Source organism: Malania oleifera, chromosome 10, assembly GCF_029873635.1.
Source record: "Malania oleifera isolate guangnan ecotype guangnan chromosome 10, ASM2987363v1, whole genome shotgun sequence".
Lineage (NCBI taxonomy): Eukaryota > Viridiplantae > Streptophyta > Magnoliopsida > Santalales > Ximeniaceae > Malania > Malania oleifera.
Genome location: NC_080426.1, coordinates 29,676,782 through 29,702,830, shown reverse-complemented (window position 1 = coordinate 29,702,830; position 26,049 = coordinate 29,676,782). Strand labels below are relative to the sequence as shown.

Below are 26,049 nucleotides of genomic sequence, written 5' to 3'. Positions count from 1 at the left end.
TGTGTATCTATCATACAAATTTTACTTGCTTAGAAAAGCCAGTTGCGGCGAGATGCAAGAGACCTCTGCAGAAAGGAGATCTCTGGCGAACACAGGGTGAGAATGATCAGACATAGCAGCAATCCACATATAAATTTCCTTAAACAAATCATCATACCCATTCTTTACTATGTTACACAAAGGAGTACACAAAGACAGGTTTAGAGGGCAGAAGTGCCCAACACCCAATGCCCCATGCACTAGTAATACAACTACTCAGTGCAAATGTTCTTGAATTCACTACAAAGACATTCAAAATTGTGACATTTTATGCCTGCAATTCAACAAGACTGATTTTTTGCTGAAAAAAAAAAATTTGTGAAGGACTAAACAAAAGACCAGATTTGCACAGCCTAAAGAGGCTGATTTACCTTTGCCAGTACCAAGAAATTCAAACTGACAAAGAGAAACAGCAAATTTCCGCCATGAATCTCTCACCGTAAAAAAAAATTTGCACATCCATCCCATGTATGCGATCCTCCACCAGAGGAAAGAAATCAACGTGATACTTGATGCCTTTCCCTTTTTTCACTTCCTTCACCAGAGGAAACGAATCAACGCGATACTTGATGCCTTTTTTCTTTTCACTTCCTTCGCTGCTTGTGTTTCACTCTAATCATCTTCCTGCTAGACTTGTCTGTGCCACCACCAGTGCCTAATGAGAAGCTCCCGCCAGCATTAAAATCCAGGCTGCCAGATGCTTGAAAAGGAGATGGGTTTGGAGGAGTGGATTGATTCTGTTGGCCACCAAATTGGAAGGGACTAGGTGCTGCAGAAGGAGCTGCTGATGAACCGAACACAAAGCCAGATGGGGGGGACACAGGTGGTTGACCAAATGCTGGAACTGCTGGTGTGGATACCTGTACGTTGTCCTCGGCCATGCTGTCTTCCGTATTCATCTGATCATTGTTGACAGAGGGAGCCAAACCAAATGCAAAGACAGAATTACTGTTACCAAACACAGGTTGAGATGGGGAGAGAGATGATGAAGCAGCGGTGGCAGCAGCTGAAGTAAATGAGAATAATGAACCTGAGGAGGAACCTGTTGATGAACCAAAAAACATTGATGCACTGCTGGAAACAGGAACAGAAGCTGAGGATCCAAAGGAAAACTCAGTTGAAGATGTTGAATTAAACGTGGAGCCAAAGATGGGGGATTTGTTGGATTGCCAACTAGAACCAAATACGCCAGAACCAGTACCACTACCAGAACCAATGGAGTTGGGTTCTGAAGCAGATGCTAAAGAGCTCGACCCAAAGCTAGTAGCAGCAGTAGAACCAAACAAAGAACTGCTAGAACTAAATGGTGCAGGCCCAGTTGACCCAAATATTGGAGATGGTGCAGATGAACCAAACTGAATGGGTGTGCTCTGAGAAAATGATGCTACCCCAGTTCCAGAAGAAGATACCTGAGAAGTAGCCAAAGATCCACTGCCAATGCCAAAAAGAGTAGAACCCTGAGGTTGGTTCTTAGCAGTTGATGAGGGGACGGAAGCACCAAATCCAAATGCGCTGCTTCCTGTGCTTGAAATTGTAGATGTGCCCCCAAAAGTAGTGGTTTCCTGCGTTTTCTTGGTTTCACCCGCAGTTTCTCCCCCAGAAGCGGCCAGTACAGGTGAAACCAGAGCTGGAGCCACAGAAGGTCCAAAATTGAAGATGGGCGCTGATGGAAATGAAGGAGCAGCAGATGATGTAGAGAGGGCGCTACTGGAGGCATCAATGGCAGATGGTGCAACACTGGTAGCAATGGCTGTTGTGCCAGTGGATACAGCAGTAAATGGAGTGCTACTAGAGAAAATCTGGCTTGGAGAACCATTTGAACCTAGAGATAGAGTTTGAGAAGAAAATATGGAAGGACTTGAAGAAAGAGACCCATTATTTAAACTTGGATTGACGGCATTAACACCAAAGGAAAAAATGCCTCTGTTTGATGTTGATGTTGACGTTGACGTTGATGTTGCTGTTGCTGTTGACACAGCAAGCGGAGGGGATGACGTTGATGCCACAAACAAAGGTGCAGGATCTGGCTTTCTAAATAATTCAACATCTTTCTGCAATCTCTTACCCTCACCTTTATCAGATTCAGGTTTTGGGGGAACAGCACCGATGGCACCACTGGCAAAGCTGCAAACAGAGCAAGGGGAATAACAGTAAATAGGAGTAAAAAAATAACAGTACGAATACAAAACAAAGAGCCCTCATTATTTTGCTTTTCTTTTTTTCCCTCATCCCTTTCTTGTCTTTGATTATTGTTCTTTTTTAAAATAAATAAATAAATAAGGAACCCAAGAGTATATAAACTTTGACAACAAAAATCCATATTTTAAATTTAATTTCTTTAGTTATCCCTCAGATGAGCCAATTACTGATGACTCTGGTTGCACTGATACGGATTTTATGTTGTCCATTCCACTCACACATTTCTAAAACTAATAACACTTGGATGCATTCCAGCAGAGATTGAAAATTGCAATAACCCTTTTCTGTTCTCAATTCCTAGAATGTAAAGAAAAAATATTCTTGGACTTACAAGAAAAATTTCACACAAATTTCCATTAGAACATTATCAAGAAAATAAAATCTACATCAAAGAAACTCTAACTAAACACAGAGCATTCTCCACAACTCCAGTTCTAGTTTGTTTACACTTTTCTCGTATCATAAACACCGTCAATCTGACGTCAAACCAATTCTTACCTCAAGTGATGATTCAAATCCTTTTCTTTAGGTTTTCTAAAATTCAAAGTCTATAACAGGCCATATGGAAGGTTAGCTCTGCCTATAATATAAATAACAACCCCAAACCCCTCAAAAAAATTCCCCAATGCAGGCAAATTTTTGAAAGCAGGTGTCAACTACAATCCTGCACACTTTATTAACATGCTAAAGCACCATCAATTCAAACTCTTCCCATAATGTCAAAGCATACACGTTATGAGCCCTATTGGCAACCAGGTTAAGTTTTGAAAAGGTACAAATTCCAAACAATTAAGCACAATGTTGCCATCTGTATTAAGAACAAAGGTCCCCAGTGTAACATTACAAATAAAGGATTTCTGTGTCAAATTCAAAAAGATTGCCATCTCCAATATGTGGTAAGAGAGGGTAGGGTAGTATAGCAAGCATGGGCAGAGAACAGAGATTCATGAAGAACAAGGGGATAATGGACCTCTAGAACGTTGGAACTTATTTACATGTCTATGGTACCCCACTTCAACATGACCAGAAATAAGTAAATATGATATTTTCAGGCTAGATCATTAGAAGTAGCACGAGAAGTGAAATGAAATTTTGATATCTATACAAGGATAACATAATGGTTTCTAATTTAGAAAAAATATTTAATTTTATTAGTTTGGCTTCCATGGCGCTCCAAAAAATATATTTCAAGTTGCACCATCAATAACAAAGAACCCACAAACTATACATGACAAATCACGAAAAATAATGCAAAAGGATCCATATATATGATGTGTTGATGTCAGACAGTCTGGGCAACCTATCCCAGTATTTCCTATGCGTCTATTGGTTCCCCCCACCCTTGACAATTCCATCACTTCCAACCCAAAGGCCCATACTTATTACAATGGCTGAAGGGAGTACTGAATATGAATGAAATCGGAGTATAACACCATAAAATTTTATGGAGCCCAAAATTAATACAATTCATAAGCTCTCAAATCTCAACTATGATGTTTACACAGACCTTTAGATGACAAAAAAAAAAAAAAAATACTAAATAGTCACATAGTCTACCCTGATACCGGTACTTTTCCCCATAGTCAAATGCCAGTGAAACACAATAACAGATTTGAAAGTATATTATGAGCTAAAAAAAGGTAGCCTCACTTGCTCTAGCCTATTATTCTATATGTCTGAAAAAAAGAATGTTCAAACCCATATCCACTATACATACCCAACATGAGCACTTCATAAAATTTGACATGTCTGTAAATTAAGTTAAATCACTGATCATGAAGTGATGTTTCTGAATGACATAGCAATAGGACATCAGTAATTTTAATATAGTACAAAGACCGGACAAAAAAAATTAATGTGGCATACAAGCATTGGATGAAGGGAATAAAATTTGAAATCCTTTTTCTTCAAAATCCTGGAAGGTCCTATCAAGAATGAAATGGATTGGATTTGAAGTTCAGCCTAGAACAAAGCTTCTGTATAAAATTTCTAGCAATCAACTAGCTAGGATAGTTGAGTTACTTACAAATTAATTCAACAAGCTAAGAGCAAGTAAAATTTGCAGTGCAACCCTACCTCTTGCTAAAACCACCTTTAATGCTTTTCAAAACATCTCACAGTTGGAGATAATTGAAAATAGTTAACTTAAAGGCGTGCCCCTGCCCTAGGGAAACCTGTCTTGTCTGGTGTGCTTTGGGGAAAAAAAAATGAGTCAACACGTAAATTAGAAAGTTCACAGCTGAATTTTTGTTTTTTGCAGATTTCTGGTCTAAGACTTCTTATTTTAAATTTTTGATAACCATGCATTGCTCTGAAGTTGTGGATTGGGATAATTTTGGCTCTGTATTCTCCAAATGGCCTGACGATTGCCCCCTTACATATAATACTTGTTTTATAACAATGTAAAAACAATTAAATTATTATCATGATATCCACATTATCCACAAAAAAAAAATTGGTACAAAACTTTAAGACAAGTATCAAAGAGTGAATGCTGACCTGCTTGAGCTTTCTATACTTGGATTTGAGCATGCACCAGATTTCAAGCCTGAAGATTCATTGACAGAAGAGGCAGAAAATGTAAATGGTGAGATTTTATCGACATTTTTAGAGCCATTGCCAAACAACAAAGGAACGACATTTAATTCCTTTGGAGGAACAGGAGGATCAACTGTTGAGGTTGATTTTGGAGTGAGAAAAGTTGACTGGACAGTTGCACTGGGCGCAGTAGTCAAAGCAAAGGTAAACCCAGTATTCTTTTCAGCAACCACAGGCACATCAGAAGTTTCTAGATCAGTTCTTCTATTCGATACAGAATTTGTAGGAAGCTTAACTTCAGAAAAAGCTGAAGGCTTCTCAACTTCAACAGCTTCAGCTGCAACTTTGTTTTCCACCACATTAGAATCCATTTTTTCTTTCCCTTCAGCTAACTGAACAGATGCAGCACCATAGCCATCATCATCATCCAAGTCCAGATAATCCTGCAGAGGAAGAACCAAAACCATAACTCATCTGAAAGCAACAGAAATGGAACATGCGAGCAAAAATTGAATAGAGTAGACATTTTATATGAGATCGCAGCTAATGCCATCTTCGCTGGCCCCTCCATTGTAGAGGAAAGAGTGGAAACAGGAATTTCAACCCACCACTAACATCAATTAGAACCATTAGAATTCACAAAAGAATAGTCACATGATGCCTCATTCTGATATATGACACTGGTGACTCAAAATAAATTCTTAATACTTCCCAACTTCTTCATGATAACCAAAAAGTTTTAATCAGGATTAGACCTCCATTTTCATACTATAAGAAGGGATAGTCACTAGGAAAATCTAGAATGCATTCCATATATATTGCATAAAAGTGAAATGAAGGACCCTTACCATCTCCAGAATATGTCAACCTTCACATTTGAAATGAAGTTAAAAGGACGAACCAAATCGCCACCAGGATAATCTAAAATACATTTGGTACACCACTCATAAAATGGACAGAAAAATACCCTATAATCTCGTAAATATATCACCATCAAAACTTCAAATTATGTTTACAATCAAAAAGCAAATAAATTAACCAATGCAAGGCTCAAAGACAACAAGGAGAACGGCAGCTTATAGGGAACCTACAAACTCTTTTCAGGCAGTCATCTAGACAAGCATACATCTCGTACCTCATGCGCACTCATCTGGAAAGACCGTTTCTTTTTTGATGGATCAGCAATAAATTTCATAGTAGCAGAATCTGCAGTTTGAATAGGCACAGTATCTTCAATTGAAAATGTCGTATCTAAATCTTGCATCACAGGAGCCACCCTATCTCGAGATGCTACAGTCTTCATTGGACCATTTGATTCAACTTTGTCTTGCTTTTGCGAAGTAAAATCACGAACATAAGGCAAAGAGGCAATGTGACTATCAGATTTCCTGTTGTCATCTTGAATATTCTGCAGAAACTTCGGTGTCTCTACATTCTCCAGGCTTCTCAGAGCCTGTCCGTGCAACATAGCTGTGGTTAACTTAGCTGGAGATTTCTCCCTTGCAGCAGCTTGCTTCAGCTCTGGCAATTTCTCCTTCAAAGGAGAGACCAACTTATCAAGATGCTGCAATATTTTCGCAGCCGTCTCACTGGACTGAGAAGGAACAGATGAAAAATTTGTACCAGGAACGCTGTTATCACCATATTCTGCCAGAACTTTTGAAGTTTTATGCTTGGATTCATCCACTATGAGTGACTTTGGTGCCACAGACACCGATAGTTGAGTGGCATCAGAACCAGCACCTGTTCCTCGACGAGAAAGAGGAGTGCCTGAAGATGGTAAGCTCAAACCTTTAGCAGACAATAGATTAGGTTTCTGACGAATTCTACGGATGGGACCAACAGACCCAACATCTTCATCTAAAACTGAACTTCTCCGCTTTAGAGCCTGCTAGCAAAAAGAATTAAATCCAGTAATATGATTATGAAGGGTTACTCAAAAAAACATATGAAAGTGGGCGTGTGCATGCACACACACATGCACATAGAGTCCCCACAGCATGTATCACTTGCACACACAGAGACAGAGACGGAGACAGAAACAAAGAAAGAGAGGAAGAGCATCTCCACAACATATACCACTTGCTTAGACTCTAGAATTCCATTCTGGTCCCAGGTACTCCGAGATGATGATGAGGGTCCTCCGTAACCATCAATTGTGGATCCAGTACCCTGGATACAAGTAGAAGTAAATAAAATTTTGAATCAGAGAGATAACAAGAAGGAATATATCTATATTCATATATATATCTCCCAGCCCACAAACCTTCTGAGCCACAATCGGAGGAGCTCTGGAATATGGTGTACGAGCCATACTGTATATTGCAGATCTGCCTCGAGATCGAAGAGTCCTAAAACTGTTATCGGGAATCCCATTGCAGAGTGAGGATCTTTGTACAAGTGACGTAATGGATGGCTTTGGAGTAAATACTGGATTACTTGGCAAAGTTCCCTCTTCCTTGAATGCTTGACTGCGGAAACCCAACATTGAGGGTGAAACTTTTGAAGGCCTACTGCCCATGTAAGCTTTTGCAAGCTCTGCAGGCGAAGCAACATCCTCTTCGGAAACCTAAATATTTCCAGCTAATAAATGTGAAAATAAGCCCTAGAGTGTATCTCCGTAATTATTCTGATGAAATAACATGCACAATCACTCAAAAGTGTAAATTTAAAGAATTAAAGAATGAGCAAGTTATCCTACTCTTGGACTGACAACAGGTGTTGAAGTAGCTCCAAAAAATTTATGGCTCTGAATCCCATTTTCATGCACTGGATTATGTGCAAAATTCTGCTGTCTGTCATGATCAGCTACGAGATTTGAACAATTGGCTTCAGGCCTTTTCTCCGACTCCCCAACAGGTAAATCTTGGGTTCTTGCACGCAAGAGTTCTGTTAGATGATCAATCTCAGATCTGCATAGCAACCAAGGTTCATTATATTCATTAAATGACCAAGTTTAAAAATGCCACTTACCTTTGGCCTACATATTGGCAAAAAGCAAAATCTTGCAGAAATTAGCGATTAAGAACATTAAATTAAGACTGCCTAATCACCACAAATGAACCTGCAGGCTGTTAAATCCCTCAATTTGATATACATACAGGAAACCCATACATCACTGGAGTTAAAAGCTCGTAAAACATGGAAAATAACTCATTATAGGCATCTAAATAGAACAGCCAATTGAATTATTAGGCATGTGCTGGCCTAAGTATCCATGACTAAATATCCATAATGATTGAGCAGGTAGAAAAGCAAAATAGGAAACCTAATGCTATTCAAGCAAATGTGCACTCACTAAGTTTTCCATTTAATGGCAGGTGGGATCAGGAGTTCACACTTCACAACTAATAAAGTCATCACCAGAAGAAGAGTTAAGAATTTACACACAACAGAATAGTAAATCAACACCGCATCAGAAATAGCATGAACCTTGTGGTAACCATCTAGTAGAGACTCAGTTTCTCATTGTGATTAAAGCCATGAGGCCAAAGTAGAAGGCTTCCCATCCAGAGAAAAAGCAAAATAACAACCATGCAGAGAATATATGCATACAGGTACACAAAATTGCCCTAAATATCAGTCCTACCATTCACGTTAATCCAATAAAAATACAATCCAGCTGCTACTTACCTAGTAAAGGTTTTCAGCTTTAAAATTTGCTCAAGCTCAGCAAAGCTGCCACCATCAGAACTTTTACTTGCATTGCTATATTCAATAATGGCTGCTTCTTGTACCTGAGGATCCTTTACAGCCAAATATGCACATGTTTCAGCCTTATAGACCACAGTATGACAACGAAAAAAGAACATAATAAGACTGCATCATCCAAACAAATGATATTGATAAGGAATATAACTTATGGGTGTTAACACACTAAAGTAAATTGTCATAGAGAAAAAAGCATTATCAAGACCTGAATCACAAAATTGAACCAACACTTGTGTCACCCTCAACAAAAATTCAGAAGATTGTTGCAACTTCTCATTATCTTTCTAACAATAAATCAATCAGTTGACACAACCACGGTTGTTAAGAACTGTGCTCACAGAGCGTAACTGAAACTCTACCTTCATCTCTCTTTCCATGTCAAAGAAGTTAAATTTTTAAACTCACAATTAAATCAACACTAAGAAATAGTGTGATTGTTTTTTATTCTTATTTTCTGGTCAATCCAAAATAAAGAACTCAATACTCCCAGACATCAAATTTGACTATTTCGTCAACAATCATATAATAGCATATAAAGCATTGGTTGCATCAAATTATTTAGATCCAAATTTATACTTCAGACCCATATTATTTAACCGGGGGAAAAAAAAAAACACACACACACACACACACACATTAGTGCTAACACAAGGATAGCACAAACATTCCCAACAAGCAACAATACTTTCTAACATGTGTCAGACACTCTCCAAATGTGTCCTTGGTTTTGAAAGCAATTTTAGTACATGCCCTCTCAAATCCAAAGCACATAATTCTAATCCCAGCCTTTATTCAAAGAAACAAAATAATAAGTCACTCCAACCAAAGGCACGCAAGTACCACGCCAAACAAGTGCAAGATATGATGGACCACTAAAGAATTACTTTCCAAACTTGACTTTTTTTCCGAGTAAATATAAATACAAACTATCTAATTTATGAATCCAAAAATTGCGTAACAGTACAATCATTCCAGTACACTTGTGTTCCTTTGATAGCTTTTCCTCATTTTTTTTAATAACTTCTATGGCCTGCGTAGTGCTCCTATTACTAGCTCTTTTGACAGTAAGCCCTTTCTTGGAATTTCTACTCTTTTTTTATTTCAAAATCTTAGAGATAAGAAACCAGAAGAACATATATGAATCTTCTTTTGTTAATTTTTTTCACCGGATTTCCTTCTTCAGTTCTTCTCGCAGAGGGGGTTGGGGTGTTGCAGAGCTTAGGCCTTAGAAATTCAGGGGTTTATTCTTGTAAATACTCTTCTCTAATCCACTTCCTCACTCTATTTTTCTTTAGCTAAATGCAATCTCATCTTACTAGTGCTACAGTTCCTTACAATTTGCGACCATGCCCATCTATGAAGCAAAAATAGGGACCCTGCATAACTTTACTATCTTACAAAAAAATTTTGCCAAGTCTATTTGAAGAAAATCACAGAAAATAAGCTGGGTCCCAGTGAAAATTATATTCAAGACTACTTTTTGCTAGTAAACTGAGTTTTCTTAAGAAAGAAAGTGGTATAAAAGAATGTCCAACAAACACAGAATGCTATTCCGTGAAATATTAGATTCTGTTCCAACACTTCATGTTTGGTGGTTCATCAAAATGGCGTGTTTCCAAAAATAAAAGATATAAATCAGAAGAAAATTAGTTATTAGGCTAAGAACTTCATCAAGATAAAGTATGTTATCATGGGACATCTTAACTCAACTCAAATTTCTCAAAGAAGAAAAAGAAAAAGAATTAAAGTAATTTCAATATGAAAATGTAAAACTACAAGAACCAGCAGTTTTAATGACCTTGTGTTTGCAGCTCTGTGCTACTGCATCCCTCACTAGAATATAAACTATAATTAGAACTAATTAGCAAGTAACGAAATTAATAATATAAGAGATATATCTAAAACCACTTACAAAATGACAGCCGTTTTCATTCAAGAACTAAAAGCAAATTGTTCACACTTACAGTTGTAATTGCCTCCTGCCGGTTGTCCCTTGAATCCTGGTTTGTCTCTGATCACATGTTGAATAAGTGCGGTGTGAGATATATTAAAAATAATCAACAGTGCATAGCTAGAAGTAGAACTATTAGTGGAATACAGTTAATCATAGGAATCTTATGCGATAGTTTTATCTATCATTTGTGTTTAACTTCAAATATCCAATAGTTTGAGTAAGTAATTATGTTAAATCCAATAAAATAATATTATAATATAGAAGTCTAAACATGGTGAACTAATCACTCAGAAGTTAGAAAGCCAGTTAAAATGTTAGTAGAGCTAAACCCATCATTCTCATAAGAATCAGAGCAAGAAATTACTGGGCAGACAATCACCACACTCAAACCCTAGCAAGAAAAGGGCAAAAAAAAGCAAAATGGCGCATTCAACTTCTTAGTTTGTATCAAGTGTTTCCCAAGTTCCCAAACATTCTCAAATCCAATCAACAGAATGAACATCCATCCTCCAGTTGCTTGCATATGTAATTCCCTACCAATAAAACCCTAAAGTAAACAAAAAACCCGAATCCAGCACAAAGAAACCCTAATCCCCAAAATCAAACCCCAAAAGGTGAACCTAAAACCCAAAAAAAAAATATTAAGAAAGATAATTTCAAAAACCAACGAAATCAAAAAAGGCAGAAGTGGGAACAACAAAAAGATTAAAGAGAAAAACAAAACCTTGGGCGGGAGGAAGAGCAAGGGGAGGCGCAGGAAGGCGCTTGCGGAAGACGGAGGAGAATAGGCGATTAGCGCCGGAAGTGATGAGTTTGGAGGCGGGATCAACAAGCTTCGAAATCCAACTACCGTTGCCGATGGGGCGGAGAGCGGTTGGGGGTCGGTCATACGGCGTCGTATGGGTACGCCGGGAAGGCCTCTTACGGAACTTGCCCCCTGCACCTCCTTCAGCCGCCGTCGCCATGAACGCTACAGCTCTCAGATTCAGTGTGGAAAAAACGAAGCACAAATGAGAGAAAAAAGGTAAAGACAGTGCAAATTAGGGTTTTTATTGCAGAGAGAGAGAGAGAGATTAAAAAAACGAGTGTTGTGAGAGAGAGAGAGAGAGAGAGAGAGAGAGAGAGAGATGATATGTACGTATTCGTATATCTGAGGGGACCGTATTTTTTGAATATTTTTAGTTATCTTGAGGGGAGCTAGAGTTCTCTCACTGTGATTTCGGAAAAGTAACAAGCAGGCATGTATAAACATCGTGCATCGAGGACCGCTCAATTGCGGCGGGTCAAAGTAAAAAAGTGAATATTTCTGTGAGATGAGTTGCCCTGATTCGACTGTCACGCCTGTGCTGTCACTTAACGTTCTCGACACGAAGTCCTCGACTGTCAAAGAGTGTGCATCTAGGCATTGCTTTAAATTTCTGACAGTTCAATGAATAGAGCTTATTGGATTATGGATGGATTTTGTTTGGGAGAGAAAAAAATTTACATTATTTTGATTAATTTCCTATTAATAAAAATAAAAAAATCTAGAATGATTACAATTTAAGATAAACCAAATTTTAATCATGTGTTGAATAATATGTTTGCTCGTTAATTTATTATATATATTTAAACTTTAACTTTTTAAAATAATCAAAGAATCTATATTTTCGTATTAGATTATCTAGAAAAAAAAATTATCAAATCCATAAAAAAAATTCGATTTTACAAATCATTAATGTTTAGCTTTTTCTTAATTTTTAATCATATTAAAATAAATTTTTATTTTTAATTATATTAATAAAAAAAGAAAATATAAAATAATGAATTTTCTACTTATTTTCCTTTCATTTTCTTTTCTCAGATAAAATCTTTGATCCAAACAGATCCTAAATGTACATGCACTTAATTCTGAGTTTTTTTGTACTAAAAGAAAAAATAAATACACACGTCGTCCATACATTTGCTCGTGATGTCATTTTCAAACTAGAATTCTTACCCTAAGTTTAATTAATAGGATATCTATTACTAGGAATAAAATACTTTCAAAAAATTCTATGTGAACAAATATGTTGATACTGTAAAATAAATAATAATGTGAAATTTTTTATAAGACCTAATAAGTAATCACTAAGGAATAATTATTTCTAAATCTTATCTTGGAAATCTCAATTCATTTCTTATTACATTTTAATTGTAATAATAAAAAAACATACAAAAAATAACTGTTATTTACATTTCTAAAATTTTTATTGTATTTCTAAAACATACTTGTATTTCTTATTACGAGTGCAGCTTAAAGAGTAAATATGCAATTAAATTGTATCTTCTTTAGTCTAGCACAAATTCCGTTATAAGCTAGCATGTTCATTGAATCGACTTCGAGAAATTTTATGCTTTCTGAAGGAGGATCTCGGGCGTGCACAAATCCAAAGTAGAGCATACTTCTGGGGTCAATTCAATAAAGGAAAAAAGTAAAGATCGATCTTAATCCTGAAATAATTCATTGGAATATTTTTATCAAAGAAATTTGTACCCAACATAACCAAATTTTGAGGCCCTTCTTCAAACCAAGAGAGAAAAAAAATTAGAAAATTACATTATATTTTATATAATTAATTAAAATTTTGAATGCTGGTTAGTTTTTGACCCATGGTTATCGATTCGAGTCAAACTTACGATCATCATAAATTTTAAAATCTGATTAAATGTTAAAATACACTTTAATAACTTACTTCATAATAGCGAATGTACGTCATAGCAAGTCACATTCTATGATAAAAATTAAATTTTATTTTAGTTGTGTACAGGCGCTTTGTGCATTAATGAGTTGCATCATTCAATACTTAATTATTTAAGTTTCATAATATGTCACATTCATATACTCTAAAATATAATAAATATTAAATTATAAAGTAAACTAAAAAAAACCAAATGAAATGTTTTTTATTATTTGTCTTTAAATCGACAAAAGAGAAAAAATTACAGATAAATGGAATAATAAATTGGTGATGTATTTTTAGGTATAGTCTTAATTTATCCTTAGTGAAAAATTGATTTTTCAAATTTTTTTGGAGGGAATAATTATTACTTAATAAGGCATGAAATTGATAAAATTAGGGGGCAATTAATTTGAAAATATTTTTTTTCATAACTCTTAATTATTTTTAAAAGTTTACCCCAAATAGAACAAAAAATGTCAATGGGTAAAATTTTTTTGTGCCCCTAGGCATAAGCTCGGGTGGTAAGGACGGAGTCTCGCAGGCCGCTTAACGGAGAGGTTGAGAGTTCGAATCCTGTCATTCCGAGTGCACATCCGCGATTTACCCCTGCATGTGTGGACGGCGTCATGTGTGCAGGCGTGGGATTAGTCTCTCTCGTCAATCCCGTCAGGTTGTGTGCCCCAAAGGGGAGTGTCCGCTCGTGGTGATGGGGATGAAAGGAACCCAACGTAATAAAAATAAATAAATAAAAATGTCAATGGGTAAGATTTCAAATACAAACATGTTTTACTAAATTTTATAAAATTTTAGAAGTATCACATCTACGATGATTCTTTCAATTTTAGAGATCATATTTAAATAAATTATATTTAATTTAATCCACCAAAAATATATGATTTAAAAGATTATGATCATAACTTGTCTATAACACATTTGAATTGTGCAATTTTATGAAGCAGGATGTCATACGATGACTTTTTCTAATTACAAAATCTTATGGTTAAAAAAAAATTTTCAATTTTCACTTTGATTAATCGACAGTATCGCACCGAACATTTTTCTTATTTTTTAATATAAATCTAAATAATTATTATGCACACTTATGATGTCGCAAAGCGAAAATTCACATGTGAATTCATTTTTTAAAGTGAAAATTCTATTACACGTCACACGTGTTTGTAAATGGCATTGTCATTGTCATAGGAGCATTAGAACCCATATGCACATGTTTCAAACTTTTTTCAAAAAAAAAAAATTTATCTTATTTTAACAGAGATTATTTTATAAATATCGAGATGCGTGAAAATTGCTTTTAGAAAAATAAAAGATTAAAAAATTTTAGAAAAAAGGGTATAGATATTTTTTTTTATTAAAAAAAACTAGGTTTTAAAGAGATTTTTTTTATTTTAATTTTTTTCTATTAAAAGTAAATGACTGGCTACCATTTTCTCACCCTTTGTCTTCATTCTAATCTGTTTAATTCCTAATTCATCTTTCTGGTTTCTCCACCTATTCCATGATCCTCCTACTCTTTCCTCATTTTTCACATGATTTCTCCCTCTTTAGTCAACAATGTCAAGCCCCTTTTCATCACATTTCCCCTCACCATCCTTTGCAACCCTATAATTATGTTTTTCAAAAATAATTATGACCCATTTTTAGTCGCGGAAAATACACACACACACACACATTATATATATATATATATATATATATATATATATATATATATATATATATAGACATATCATACTTTTTAATATTTGATACATAAAAATAATTTCAACCCAAAACAAAATTTGTTCCCATTAATTAAATTGCATCAATCTCACAAAAAATAAAGTATTCAAAATCTTTTAATAATCTTTCTGTATAATTGCAATTTCTAGCTGTTTGAATGATTGTGGAGTTTTTTTTTTTTCTATTAATTCGTTACTTAAAGTTCATGAAGATTCATTAATTATATTGTAATGACTTGTTTGATAGAATAGAATAAGATGAAATTACTCTGAATCTACACACTTGCATACAATTTCTCATTCTACTCCACTTTTAAGTTATTCCATTCTAGCCTACCAAACATCGAGTAAAAGAGAACCAAACAAAATTAAAAATGAAAAGTTCTTTGCTTGAAAATCCCACACAAAAATTGAAAAAAGAATTACAAAGTATAACCAGTGCATTGCAATAGATTGTGCTGATCTGAAGGGAAAAATATGCACAAAGCCACAGCAGCTCTCCTCCAGTTGAATTGAAATTTAGTTCGTTGCATCTATGTTTGGTAGACTTTCATCAACAATTCTTTCTTGGACATGCAAAATTACTGATTTAACGTTTATGGAATTCCAGAGATCCAGTCTAAAATACAGAGATGACTAAAAATAAGATCAGAGAGTGAACTATACTTAATTAAGCATAAACTGAAAATGCCAATAGATGGCTCAGATGAGCACTCGCACTCCTTCCTTACTATACAGTTAGCCTGGACTCAGAACCCCAAAAAAATAAAAAATTTAAAATCATAACAAAAGAAGAAAGAAATGATGCATAACAACAGCTTCGCCATTGCGCATGCTGTTAAAGTTTTACAGCCTCCAGAAACCCGATGCGGAAACTGTTCTGCAGACCTTTCTTACCAACACCAGCATTTCCTTTCTGCATCATGGCGACAAACTCATTGTAGTCGATGCGTCCATCCTGAAAATTTCAGTGCAAAAGACAATATAACCTCACATGTTCAAGAAATCAAGATGTTCAAATGTGGAACATCAAAAGGGGCATCAAAAGGTGACAGTGAGGCCGCTCGAACATCAAAATTTACTTACATTGTCCTGATCAACTTCTTGGATCATTTCCTCAATGCGGACATCCTCGAGGCCAAACTCCTCACAGGCTTGCTGGAGCTCATCTGGTGTGATATAGCCACTTCCATCCTTATCGAAGTAGGAGAAAGCCGCAAATAGATGGTCCTGTCTCTCAATTTTGTTTAAATGTAGCGTTGCAGCTATGAACTCCCCATAATCGATCGTTCCACTGTTATCAATATCCGCCTGCAATTGGGGACATTCATATTCACTTTAGTTTTGAGAATGCTCTCATTAAATCAGACATAACATCAACAGTGGGGTTGGAACAATTCTGTCATTAAACACACAAGTTTTCTCTAAAGATGCAACGTTCTCCATAAATCCATGTTCTTAACTTCTTATTCTAACATATTTAGAGCGGTATAATCAATACTAAATCTTAGCCAGTATAACTTTGCGAAAAAGGGAGATATTTGATCTGATACATACAGCGTGCATGAGATCATAAATTTCAGACTCCTTAAGATTAGCACCAAAGCTTTTCAACCCAGCTTTTAGTTCTTCAAAAGTGATTTGGCCACTGTTGTCTGTGTCAATCATCTTGAAAATTTCTTTTAGGCCAGCTATTTCTTCCTCAGATAGGCTCTCTGCAATGACCTGCAAAAAAGACACATGGACATGAATATTCTTATGCATTTAAAAAACAAAAGTAACTCAATTTTCTACAACAAAAAAGCAGCAGCAAAAGAAAACTGTCTAGACAAATAATCCATGTATTGACTTCAAAAATTGAGCTTTCTGATGTTTTAATAGCGAGAAGCTTTCACACAGCCTTTTGGATCATGTTCAGTGCAAATAGACACATACTCTCAGAGCCATTTTCTTAAGCTTGTTCATGGCAGAAAATTGCTTCATGCGACTTAGAACTGCAGAATCAAGAGGTTTGTCTGGAGCGACACCATCAACCTGAACCCAAGGATGGCCTGCAAATAATTTAAATGCATGTCATTAATGTAGCAAAATATCCTGCCTGAAACCATTTTATGATAGAATAAAATGAGAGCAGTGATGGCGACAACAAGAACACAGGCACATCCAACCTGTCTGGCCCTGAAGAACCAGAAAACAAGGTAGTTGAGATTTCAAGCAAAACATAGGGCATCTAACTACATCACAAACTAAAACATAAGGGAAAGCTTTTAAATTACAGACACACAATACTATGAGCCACCAGGATCTACATCTTTCTTTGCAATGACCCCAAACGAATTCCAGAATGGGTGGGACAGACCAATGGCCCATTTTAGCACCCCAAGCGTTAAAAGAGGAGCTGAATTCCACTAACCAGATCCCAACCATGAATCAAGGATCATTAAAAGCCATAATCAATAATGAAATCACTCACACAAGACTTGATGTGCAGATAGCCGCTTTCTGGGGTCTCGAGCAAGCATTCCTCTCACTAAATCTTTTGCACTTTCTGAGATACTAGGCCATGGGTGTGATGAGAAATCAAGATCACCACGCAGCACTTCTTCAAAAATCCCTTGCTCAGTTTCTATATGATCATGAAAAGGGAAAGGAAGAACAAGAAAAAGGGGGAAAGATGATCATAATCAGAAAATATAACATCTAGACATATAAAGACAAGGCAGAAATAATTTTCATCAATAGATTCCAAAATTTCTAACCAGCCCAAAAAGGAGGCACTCCACTTAAGAGGATGTAAAGGATCACCCCAGCACTCCAGACATCTACTTCAGGACCATATCTTTTTCGCAGAACTTCGGGTGCAACATAATACGGGCTGCCAACCACATCAGAGAATTTTTCACCTGAAAAGAGATAAGTTCCTGATTAGAAACACTAAAGAGAGAGACCCACAGAGACACTAAACACTAAAGAGGGCACAGAGAGTAGACCCATTTAAGCAACACCACATGCGCACACATGAATGTTTGCGTGCACGTGCAAACACATGCATCCTGTAAGTTCATAAATGCCTTGCCGTAATAACTCCACTACCACCACGAAAAACATTGACAATGACAATGACAACAACAAAAATTTCAACTCACCATTAACCCTATCTATATGCAATCACTCTGCAGATTCCTTTTTCTCTATTGAACTGAATATTTTTTTACCAACTCAATTCCTGTTTTCTTTAACCTTCCTCTTTCCTAATAGTTCCCTCTGCCTCAATCAAATCACTCTTTCTTACTGATGCATCTATTGTTCAACTCTCTACAAGTTCAAACCCTCTCAACCAAATTTCTTCCATCTTGGTCTTCCTCTGGTGAATTTGTTGCCTTGGCCCTTGCTTATAATATTCGATCAAAAAGAATCAAACGTTGTAATGACACAGAAAGTTAAAAAGCAAACATATATTACTTGGGCACAAGACTTTCTACTATAATGTCAACGATGATTGCAAGTACAGACACTAAATAGTAATTCAGCCAGGTCATAAACCATGACACAAACAGAACAGATAAAAAGATCCTAAGCAACACTAAAACAGAGATATCTCTGTAAATCCCTAGCAGGTTATAAACCACCAATCAAACTTAACCCAATAATAAATGGACATGTTATGAACTTAAATCCCTAATGGGTTTTGACAAAACCCAAACAGTCAAAACAGGTCAATAAAATGCTTTAAAAGAAGTAAAAGATAAAATATTAATAGTCCACAATACTTATAAATGACAACAACAAAAGCCTATTCTTGATATATAATAACCGTCATTACTGGCAAAAAACCATAAAGAACCAGGTGGTTGTGCATACTGGAAGTTGGAACAATTGGGCCATTTATAGATTGGAATCCAGTGTACTCTAGGCCAATTCATGAAACACAAACATTTTTACATGAAAAGGAAAGCACCCAATTTTTAAGTTGCAAAAAGAGTGAACCGTGCATAAACCACGTGAAGCATTATTTTTCAAGGTCATTTACTTCTCCAAGTTCCATTTGGATATAGGACCATACAATATCAAAGAGAAAACTAGTTATAAACCCCAATTGATTGGAACAACTATATATATAATTCAAACAAAATTTAAATGGCCAGCACCATAGACGCAGTGGGATAATTGAAAGCAACCATTTTAGTGGATAAAATGATAAATATTTGTACTAAATAAGACTGAGTCATACTGTAGATGGGCCCATTAAATACAAAAAATATTTCACCAGAGAACCTAACTAATTGACTTTGATAACAAAAATTTTTAGCTACCAAGATCCCCAGAAGGTTATTATTTTCAACATTCCAAATCTATCTGATAAAAAGTTATAAACATGCGGGGTTACATCTAATTAACTGGAATTAATTTTAGCACATGAATATACATGTTATACTTGAAACAATAATCTCATATGCCAACGACTGTACTGGTGAATATCATGCTTTGTCGATGAGTAAATAACAAGTATTGAATAACTGACAAACTTATTTTGAGGAACAACCGTACCACACAATTCACATATTTAGAATGATGAGGCCTATATAAAAACTTTAATTATGAAAAGGTAACATCCAAAATTTCAAGCTTACATCATTCTCCAACATATAAATACAATGATCTGTAAGGAAAACAATTTGACCATCTAAACAAGTTAGATGACTCATTGTGAAAATAAAATAAACTGATATCCAAAAAAGTTAACAAGATGTAATTCTTAACTGTTACAATTTACTATTTTACTGAAGTAGCTTTCAAATTAAGCAATAATATTAATGGCAAGGAATATATGAACATAACCGGCAATATTATTATTTATTAATGAAGAATAACCTCCTTTTGTATGAAAAATAATAAATAACAATTCTTTCCTTTAAAATTGAAATAGTTGACAAGAATACACTTATTCATTATTACTTCTCTTAAACTTCTCACTTCAGCATTGGCAGAGGGATACACTTTTGATATCACAAACTATTTCATAAATTGAGAATTTTAAATTTCGCACAATCTCATGAAAGATTGATGAACTGATCTTAAGATAAAGAGATCATAAAATCTACAAGGTTTCAAGTAGGAAACAGAGATTTGAGGCACTGTTGCATGCATGGTACCTAGCATGGAGACTCTTGGGACTAAAGGATGGCAATTCTACTGGTTTACCTACCACTTAGGTTTAAGTTGGAAACCCAGGCAGCTTATATGCACATAAACTGAAGAAAGACGACACTTCTCTTTAGTGAAATACCAGAGAAATTTTGTGTGCATGCCATTTCTCAATGCTAGTTCAAGAAGCAATGCACCATTCATTTATAGGTCTTCAAATCCATAAATGGTTGCATGAGAGCTACTTATGCTATTGCAAGGTCAATTTACTTGGAACTTGGAAGCCTAGAAGCCAATAATTTTCAATTATTGCTACTTTCAAGATACAAAGACAACGCACGGCAAAGACATGCTCACAAAATGGCATAAAAATAATAAACAAAACCCATTACATTTCTTATATGATACTACAATATAGGAAATGATTCTTGGAATGAAAAATGATGTCATAGTTTATCCAGGCCTTTGTAGCTTGATATCAGGGACAGTGCATTCCAGCTGGGATGCCTGGGTTTGAGTCATGTGCAATAACCCTAGGATTGCCCACCACATGGTTCTTTAAGATGAGATCATGCTTATGGGTCTCATATGTGGTGAGTAGAATCACTTACACATGCATGCACACGCACACAGACACATATGTACTTTACAACCCAACTAGGCAGCACAATTGCTATTTTTATATATGAATATGGCATAAAATTCATATAAACTCCACATAAATATAGAAAATCATGTAAAAAGTAAGAATACTAATCAAACAATGAGTTACAGTCAATCTAAGCATTTCCCACACATTCTAAGGCCTATACTGCTGACATTCTTGTAACCTACTTAATAAATAAAATTTATGAACCTTTCTTGTAAACAAAAGTTAACATTGAACAGCAAATTTTCTCTAGCTACCATGTTTTGACTAATTGAATGTGGTTGGAAGAGATATGGTAAAACCGATTTTTACCATACTGATGATGCGAGACTACTGCAAATATTAAATGAGCTATCACATATTTGGAAATAATATATCCAAGCTGTATATTGATTGCAAATGCTTATGTATACCAAGTTTCTGTCATGAAGCTCCATTGACAGCTATTCCCCAAATTTCAAATGATTAAATCTTAACTGCATTGATGATCAAGGAACACGTATAAGAGCAGTCTATTGAGTATTTCTATAGATACAAAAAGAACTCTGTTTTGTTTTACCTGGTTTGAAGAAAACAGATAATCCAAAGTCAATTGTTTTGAGGGGTGAATCCTCCTCCTGGCTGATAAAAAGAAAATTCTCGGGCTTAAGGTCCCGATGCATGACCTCGAGAGAATGACAAGCTTCCACAACCCCAACTATAGTCCTAGTCAGCTCAGCCGCCTTTCTCTCAGTATAGTGGCCGCGTTGAACAATCCGATCGAAGAGCTCACCTCCAGCACACAACTCCATCACAACATGAACTGCAATGGCATCCTCATAAGCCCCTTTGATGGATATAACATTTGGGTGCCCTGCCAAGTGGTGCATTATCTGAATTTCCCTTCTCACATCCTCTACATCCTCATCTGTAATCAACTTCCTCTTTGCTATAGATTTGCAAGCATACTCTTTCCCTGTGGCTTTCTCAACGCAAAGAAACGTTGTCCCAAACTGTCCCTGTCCTAGTTTCTTCCCAAAATTGAATAATTCCTTGATACTGCCTGTTTCAGTTTGCAACACCGAATCTGTCCGAAGCCCTGCACTGGACACCCTCTTTAAATGATCGGGTTTTTTGGGTTTCACCCCTTCTTCCGTTTTAATTTCTGTTTTTGGAATCGTGAGTTGTTCTGGAGGTTTATCTTGGACTGGTAAATGCGATTCAGCTTCTTTACCATTCATCTGTGCCTCAGTGACGCTTTCTCCATTAGCAAATGAAACCGAGGGGTCCGGCGATCGGGATCGCCACATTGCAGCAGACACAGATTGGAAGAAACCATTCTTAGAAATGCTTGGTCCTGCACAAGTATTCCCCATCTGATTCACCGCTCAATCCCTTCTAAATACTCCCTCTCCTGTTAAAGTTAACATCAAATATCTACTGCAATCTGTTGATGGAATTGACAGAACCAGCAAGATCTGATGCTCAGACCACGAACTCTATTCTGGGCACAAGTCAAACTTCTTAATTTTTTTATCCAAACTTGTTTCAAACGCAGAGAACAAAAACTCCAAAAAGCTTAAAAATGGGCTGTAATTGATGCCAAAACAGAACGAATAATTCAAGTCATACCGAGCAAAGTTTCTGAAAATCTTTCAATAAAGAACATCTCTGAAGGTCAACTAATCTGCTCAGCGATTATCCAAGATCTTAAAATGAACAGCATAGTCTACCCATGAGAAATAATCGCCCAGAAGAAGAACCCAGACCAGAAAAATCAAACCCCAGTTCAGAAAAACCCCAGAAGGTCAAAACCTCTTTGATGACCCAACCTACTATCAGCACAACGGCCTAAACAAGAAACAGGCTGTCCCGAATATATCTAAATAATAACAATAATAAAAACAATTACAGAGAAAGCGTCAATGCTGAAAGACTGTTAGATTGCACTCTTTCTACGTGAACTTCAAGAATACTAGATCCTCCCCCAGAAATTGAATGAAAATATAAAGACATGAAATTGAAGAAGGCGAGACTGAGTGGAATTAAGAGGACTTGAAGCGACGAACATAGGAATTGCCGGAGAAGGTCAGAGATGATTGGATTGCGAGAAGAAAGGAGGAGGAGGGTGGTCTTTGGGTTTAGCCCTTGTTTCAACCGACTCCAATGAAAAGCGGGTTTTCGTGTTTCGGTCCATTTATGAAAACGCGTGCGGTCGGATGCCCAAATCGCAGGATTTGAGGATTTCCCTTCGACCCTGTTCATGAAGGGAGCTTTGCATTTCCCGTTGTGCCCTGTTTTTTTTCTTTTTGGGGAGGTGCTTAATTACACTTCCCCCTGTTCTAATTTTGGGTTATTTTAATTTAATTTTGCTTATTCCAATCTTTAAAAGTGCTACATTAATTACTTTTGAATTTTATTTTAAATAGGTCAACCAAAATTTGTAGTTGTCACCGTGACTCATAACCTCATCAATTTATTTATTAGATAATTTCAAGTGAGCATTTCTAATTAAAAATACGTGTGATTTTGACAATATAAGAAACTTTTTTTTGTTACCAATCTAAATTAATGAAGCAAGCATGATTATAGCAAACATCCAAGTTACCTATATATATATATATATATATATATATATATATATATGTTATATTATATATTTTTCGCGGTGTTGTTTTTCTATTTTAGATGTATAATATGACAATTATCTTTAAATAACAGTTACTATTTCTATTTTAAAATATCATTATATTGGAAACTAATCTAAATCAAAGTAGCGCTAGATAAAAAAGTTAAAGACAAAAGAAGGCAACATTTACTATGAATAATATCATATCAAATTCTTTCAGCTAAACGCTACAACCAATAAGACTAACTTATGGAAGTGCCTATAAATGGGGTTCAAGATTAAAAACACCATATATTATCATGAGAAAATCTTAATGATTTTGCTGTCTAACAAGTAGAATAAACTACAACCGTAAAATTTCCTATTTGCATGTGATATTGTGGAACAACATTTAAAATCAAAAGAAATTAACAAGCTTTATCATCGAATGTGAAAACTAAAACAACACATGTATCTTGTATATTTCTCTTTCAATTTGGACAAGAAAAAAAAACTTAAACTTTTCATTGTACGCCAAAATTTAAGAAGGTTTAGTGACTTCATTTTTTTTTTTTTGTAAATTGAAATGCCTTCAAATTACATAAAATCACTTAGATATTTAATTATTTAGACAATGTGTAATTATCCTTCCACCTCCTGATACATTGATATTTTCAAATTTGAGATGTTGACTAAACCTAATCTATCAGCCAAGACCAATGTCTTCGCAATAGACTATTTGAATGTATTTCATCATACCATGCGACTTGAATGTTCAAGATATTGACATATCGAGCTAGATGAGTTATATGCCAGCAACTTGAATATTCTAATTATACTACCTATGGGTCTTCTTAATTACTAATATTATATTTGTTCTTTTATACCTATAGTTGCATTAAAGCCGTGATTTAAGGTAATTTTAAAATGTTATTATTTTTGTCCAATAATGCGCGTGCTTTGTATTCAAGGTAATGAAAAAGTATTTATGAGTTTATTACATTAATGCTACTAGTGTCCTCTACAAGACATTTCAAAATTTTGAAGCTTAAAATTTATGCATTGAAGGTCTTATGTTTTTATATTAAGATAGATTAGGGATATGGATTGTGTTAGCACCAAAAGAATCCCATTACTGCCTGAAAATCAAACAATCTTCGTGAATCGTTCTCTGATCACGACCACCTGAAAAAAGTCAAGGATGGCTTGGAGGACCCGAGATATACTCTGGGAATCACTCTAATGCCTAAGTAGGGGACTAATGGGAGGTTCTGAATTACAACAATAGAAAGAGTGAGTATGAGTGAGATGTCTTACCTCTTCTCCAAGTCCTTTTTTATTGTGGTGGAGGTTGATCCTCCATTGACCCGGCATTGATGAGTGCATTATTGCGCTTATGGGGGTTACAAAGTTTTATAGGCATTTATATGGGGGTTTTTACTGTAGTCTTGTAATGGTTCTCTCTTATGAAAGTATATGTATTAAAGTTTCCACGTTGGTTATATGGAGATGTTTTTATGGTAGATTCATAACTCTTTTTCCCTTTATGAGTATTGATTTTAGGTATATCAATTGCCCCCTATTAGTTTCGAATTTTTGAAGCAAGTTTCAAAAGTTTGAATCCTTGAGGTTAGCTATCTTAGATGTGCATTTTTTTTAGCCTAATTCTTCATGTTTCAGCTCCATCAAAGGGCTGACACTTGGCTGTTCGAGCCATTCTTAAATCGGCTCAATCTGAGCTACTCGTCATTGCACTTTACATCACTCGAGCCTTTTATGCTGCTCTGGACAGTTTAGTCTGAACCACCATGCTGCTCTGGTTAGTTTGTTTAGACCAATATCCCACTGTTGTTTGGTTTCATCTAAGCAGTATTGCTGCTATTGTTGGAATAATCTGAACTGCATCTTGTGTGAATTTTTAACACTTCCTCCAAACTTTGAGCCCTATTCATCAAAAGCATGCTAGTCGTTTTGGTCTTTCGAGCTATGCCCTGACAAATCAGGCAGGCTGATCTTCTGGTTTCATGAGCTCTGCTCATCAATTGGGCCACTTTGCTAAGCAATGCTCAGTCTTTGTTTTGCCTCATGAGTTGTGCTCATCAAGTGGGCTAGACTTTGGGCCTTATGAGCAGTGTTCATTTGTTGGGCTAGTTTTCAGGGCTCATGAGTTATGCTCATCAGTTGGGTCACTCTACTGAGTAGTGCTCTATCTTTGTTTTGCCTCATGAGTTGTGTTTGTCAAGTGGGTTGGTTTTCATGCCTCACAAGTGGTGCTCATCTGTTGGGTCAATATTCAGGCCTTATGAGTTGTACTCATCAGTTGGGCCACACAATTGAGTAGTGCTAAGTCTTTGTTTTGCCTCATGAGTTGTGTTCATCAAATGGACTAGTATTTGGGCATCATGAGCGGTCCTCATCTGTTGGGTCAGTCTTCAAGTCTCATAAACTGTACTCATCAATTGGGCCCTTCCTTTTCAAGTCGATTCGACTCCTTCTTGTGGTCATCACCTCTTCTAGGTTGATGTATTTATGGGCACGTGCCATCAACTTGCCCATATTGACCAAGGGCTTTTTTTCTAGTGAATTTAGGAAATCCCTTAACTAGAGAGCCATTGTCAGGGCTAATACTGCCCTCCGTGATCTAAGTTTCAAATCTCCAAGGTTGTATTGACGAAACGATGCATGAATTTCTTTAACTTTTCCCTTTCTCCTTAAACAATGCTCATTAGCTAAGCCGAAGTTTTTGCTATTTTATGACTACTAATGAAGTGACAAGCGAACTGCTA

General features: G+C 35.9%; 2 protein-coding genes across 4 annotated transcripts; both read right to left on the bottom strand.

Moving 5' to 3' along the window:
• Nucleotides 1-134: 134 nt before the first annotated feature.
• On the bottom strand, nucleotides 135-11,584 carry LOC131166312 (nuclear pore complex protein NUP1). Of its 2 annotated transcripts, none has more exons than XM_058124749.1 (9): nucleotides 11,166-11,584; nucleotides 10,452-10,498; nucleotides 8,410-8,513; nucleotides 7,478-7,688; nucleotides 7,043-7,345; nucleotides 6,856-6,948; nucleotides 5,912-6,664; nucleotides 4,738-5,219; nucleotides 135-2,163 (listed from the first exon to the last, which is right to left on the bottom strand). In XM_058124749.1, exons 1-9 carry the CDS (start codon nucleotides 11,404-11,406, stop codon nucleotides 624-626), a joined length of 3,774 nt encoding a protein of 1,257 aa, XP_057980732.1. In that variant the 5' UTR covers nucleotides 11,407-11,584; the 3' UTR covers nucleotides 135-623. The 2 variants fall into 2 exon arrangements, with proteins under 2 accessions (XP_057980732.1, XP_057980731.1); XM_058124748.1 differs by having other exon boundaries at nucleotides 8,410-8,522; nucleotides 11,166-11,573.
• A 3,861-nt stretch (nucleotides 11,585-15,445) lies between these two features.
• LOC131166310 (calcium-dependent protein kinase 1-like) lies at nucleotides 15,446-22,951 on the bottom strand. 2 transcript variants are annotated; one of them, XM_058124746.1, is made up of 8 exons: nucleotides 22,288-22,926; nucleotides 21,236-22,154; nucleotides 17,642-17,785; nucleotides 17,356-17,508; nucleotides 16,818-16,933; nucleotides 16,440-16,607; nucleotides 15,969-16,193; nucleotides 15,446-15,840 (listed from the first exon to the last, which is right to left on the bottom strand). In XM_058124746.1, the coding sequence occupies exons 2-8, from the start codon at nucleotides 22,029-22,031 to the stop codon at nucleotides 15,721-15,723; spliced, it is 1,722 nt and encodes a 573-aa protein (XP_057980729.1). In that variant the 5' UTR covers nucleotides 22,032-22,154; nucleotides 22,288-22,926; the 3' UTR covers nucleotides 15,446-15,720. The 2 variants fall into 2 exon arrangements, with proteins under 2 accessions (XP_057980729.1, XP_057980730.1); XM_058124747.1 differs by having other exon boundaries at nucleotides 21,236-22,951.
• Nucleotides 22,952-26,049: the final 3,098 nt, after the last annotated feature.

Coding starts and splice junctions, on each gene's coding strand:
- LOC131166312 (XM_058124748.1), bottom strand. CDS start 11,406: ATGGCGACGGCGGCTGAAGGAGGTGCAGGGGGCAAGTTCCGTAAGAGG. Junction 6,949..7,042: donor CTCCGATTGTGGCTCAGAAG/GTTTGTGGGCTG, acceptor ACTTGTATCCAG/GGTACTGGATCCACAATTGA. Junction 6,665..6,855: donor TTCTAGAGTCTAAGCAAGTG/GTATATGTTGTG, acceptor TTTTGCTAGCAG/GCTCTAAAGCGGAGAAGTTC.
- LOC131166310 (XM_058124747.1), bottom strand. CDS start 22,031: ATGGGGAATACTTGTGCAGGACCAAGCATTTCTAAGAATGGTTTCTTC. Junction 16,608..16,817: donor TTAAGAAAATGGCTCTGAGA/GTATGTGTCTAT, acceptor TCTTTTTTGCAG/GTCATTGCAGAGAGCCTATC. Junction 16,194..16,439: donor TTTATGATCTCATGCACGCT/GTATGTATCAGA, acceptor CCCCAATTGCAG/GCGGATATTGATAACAGTGG.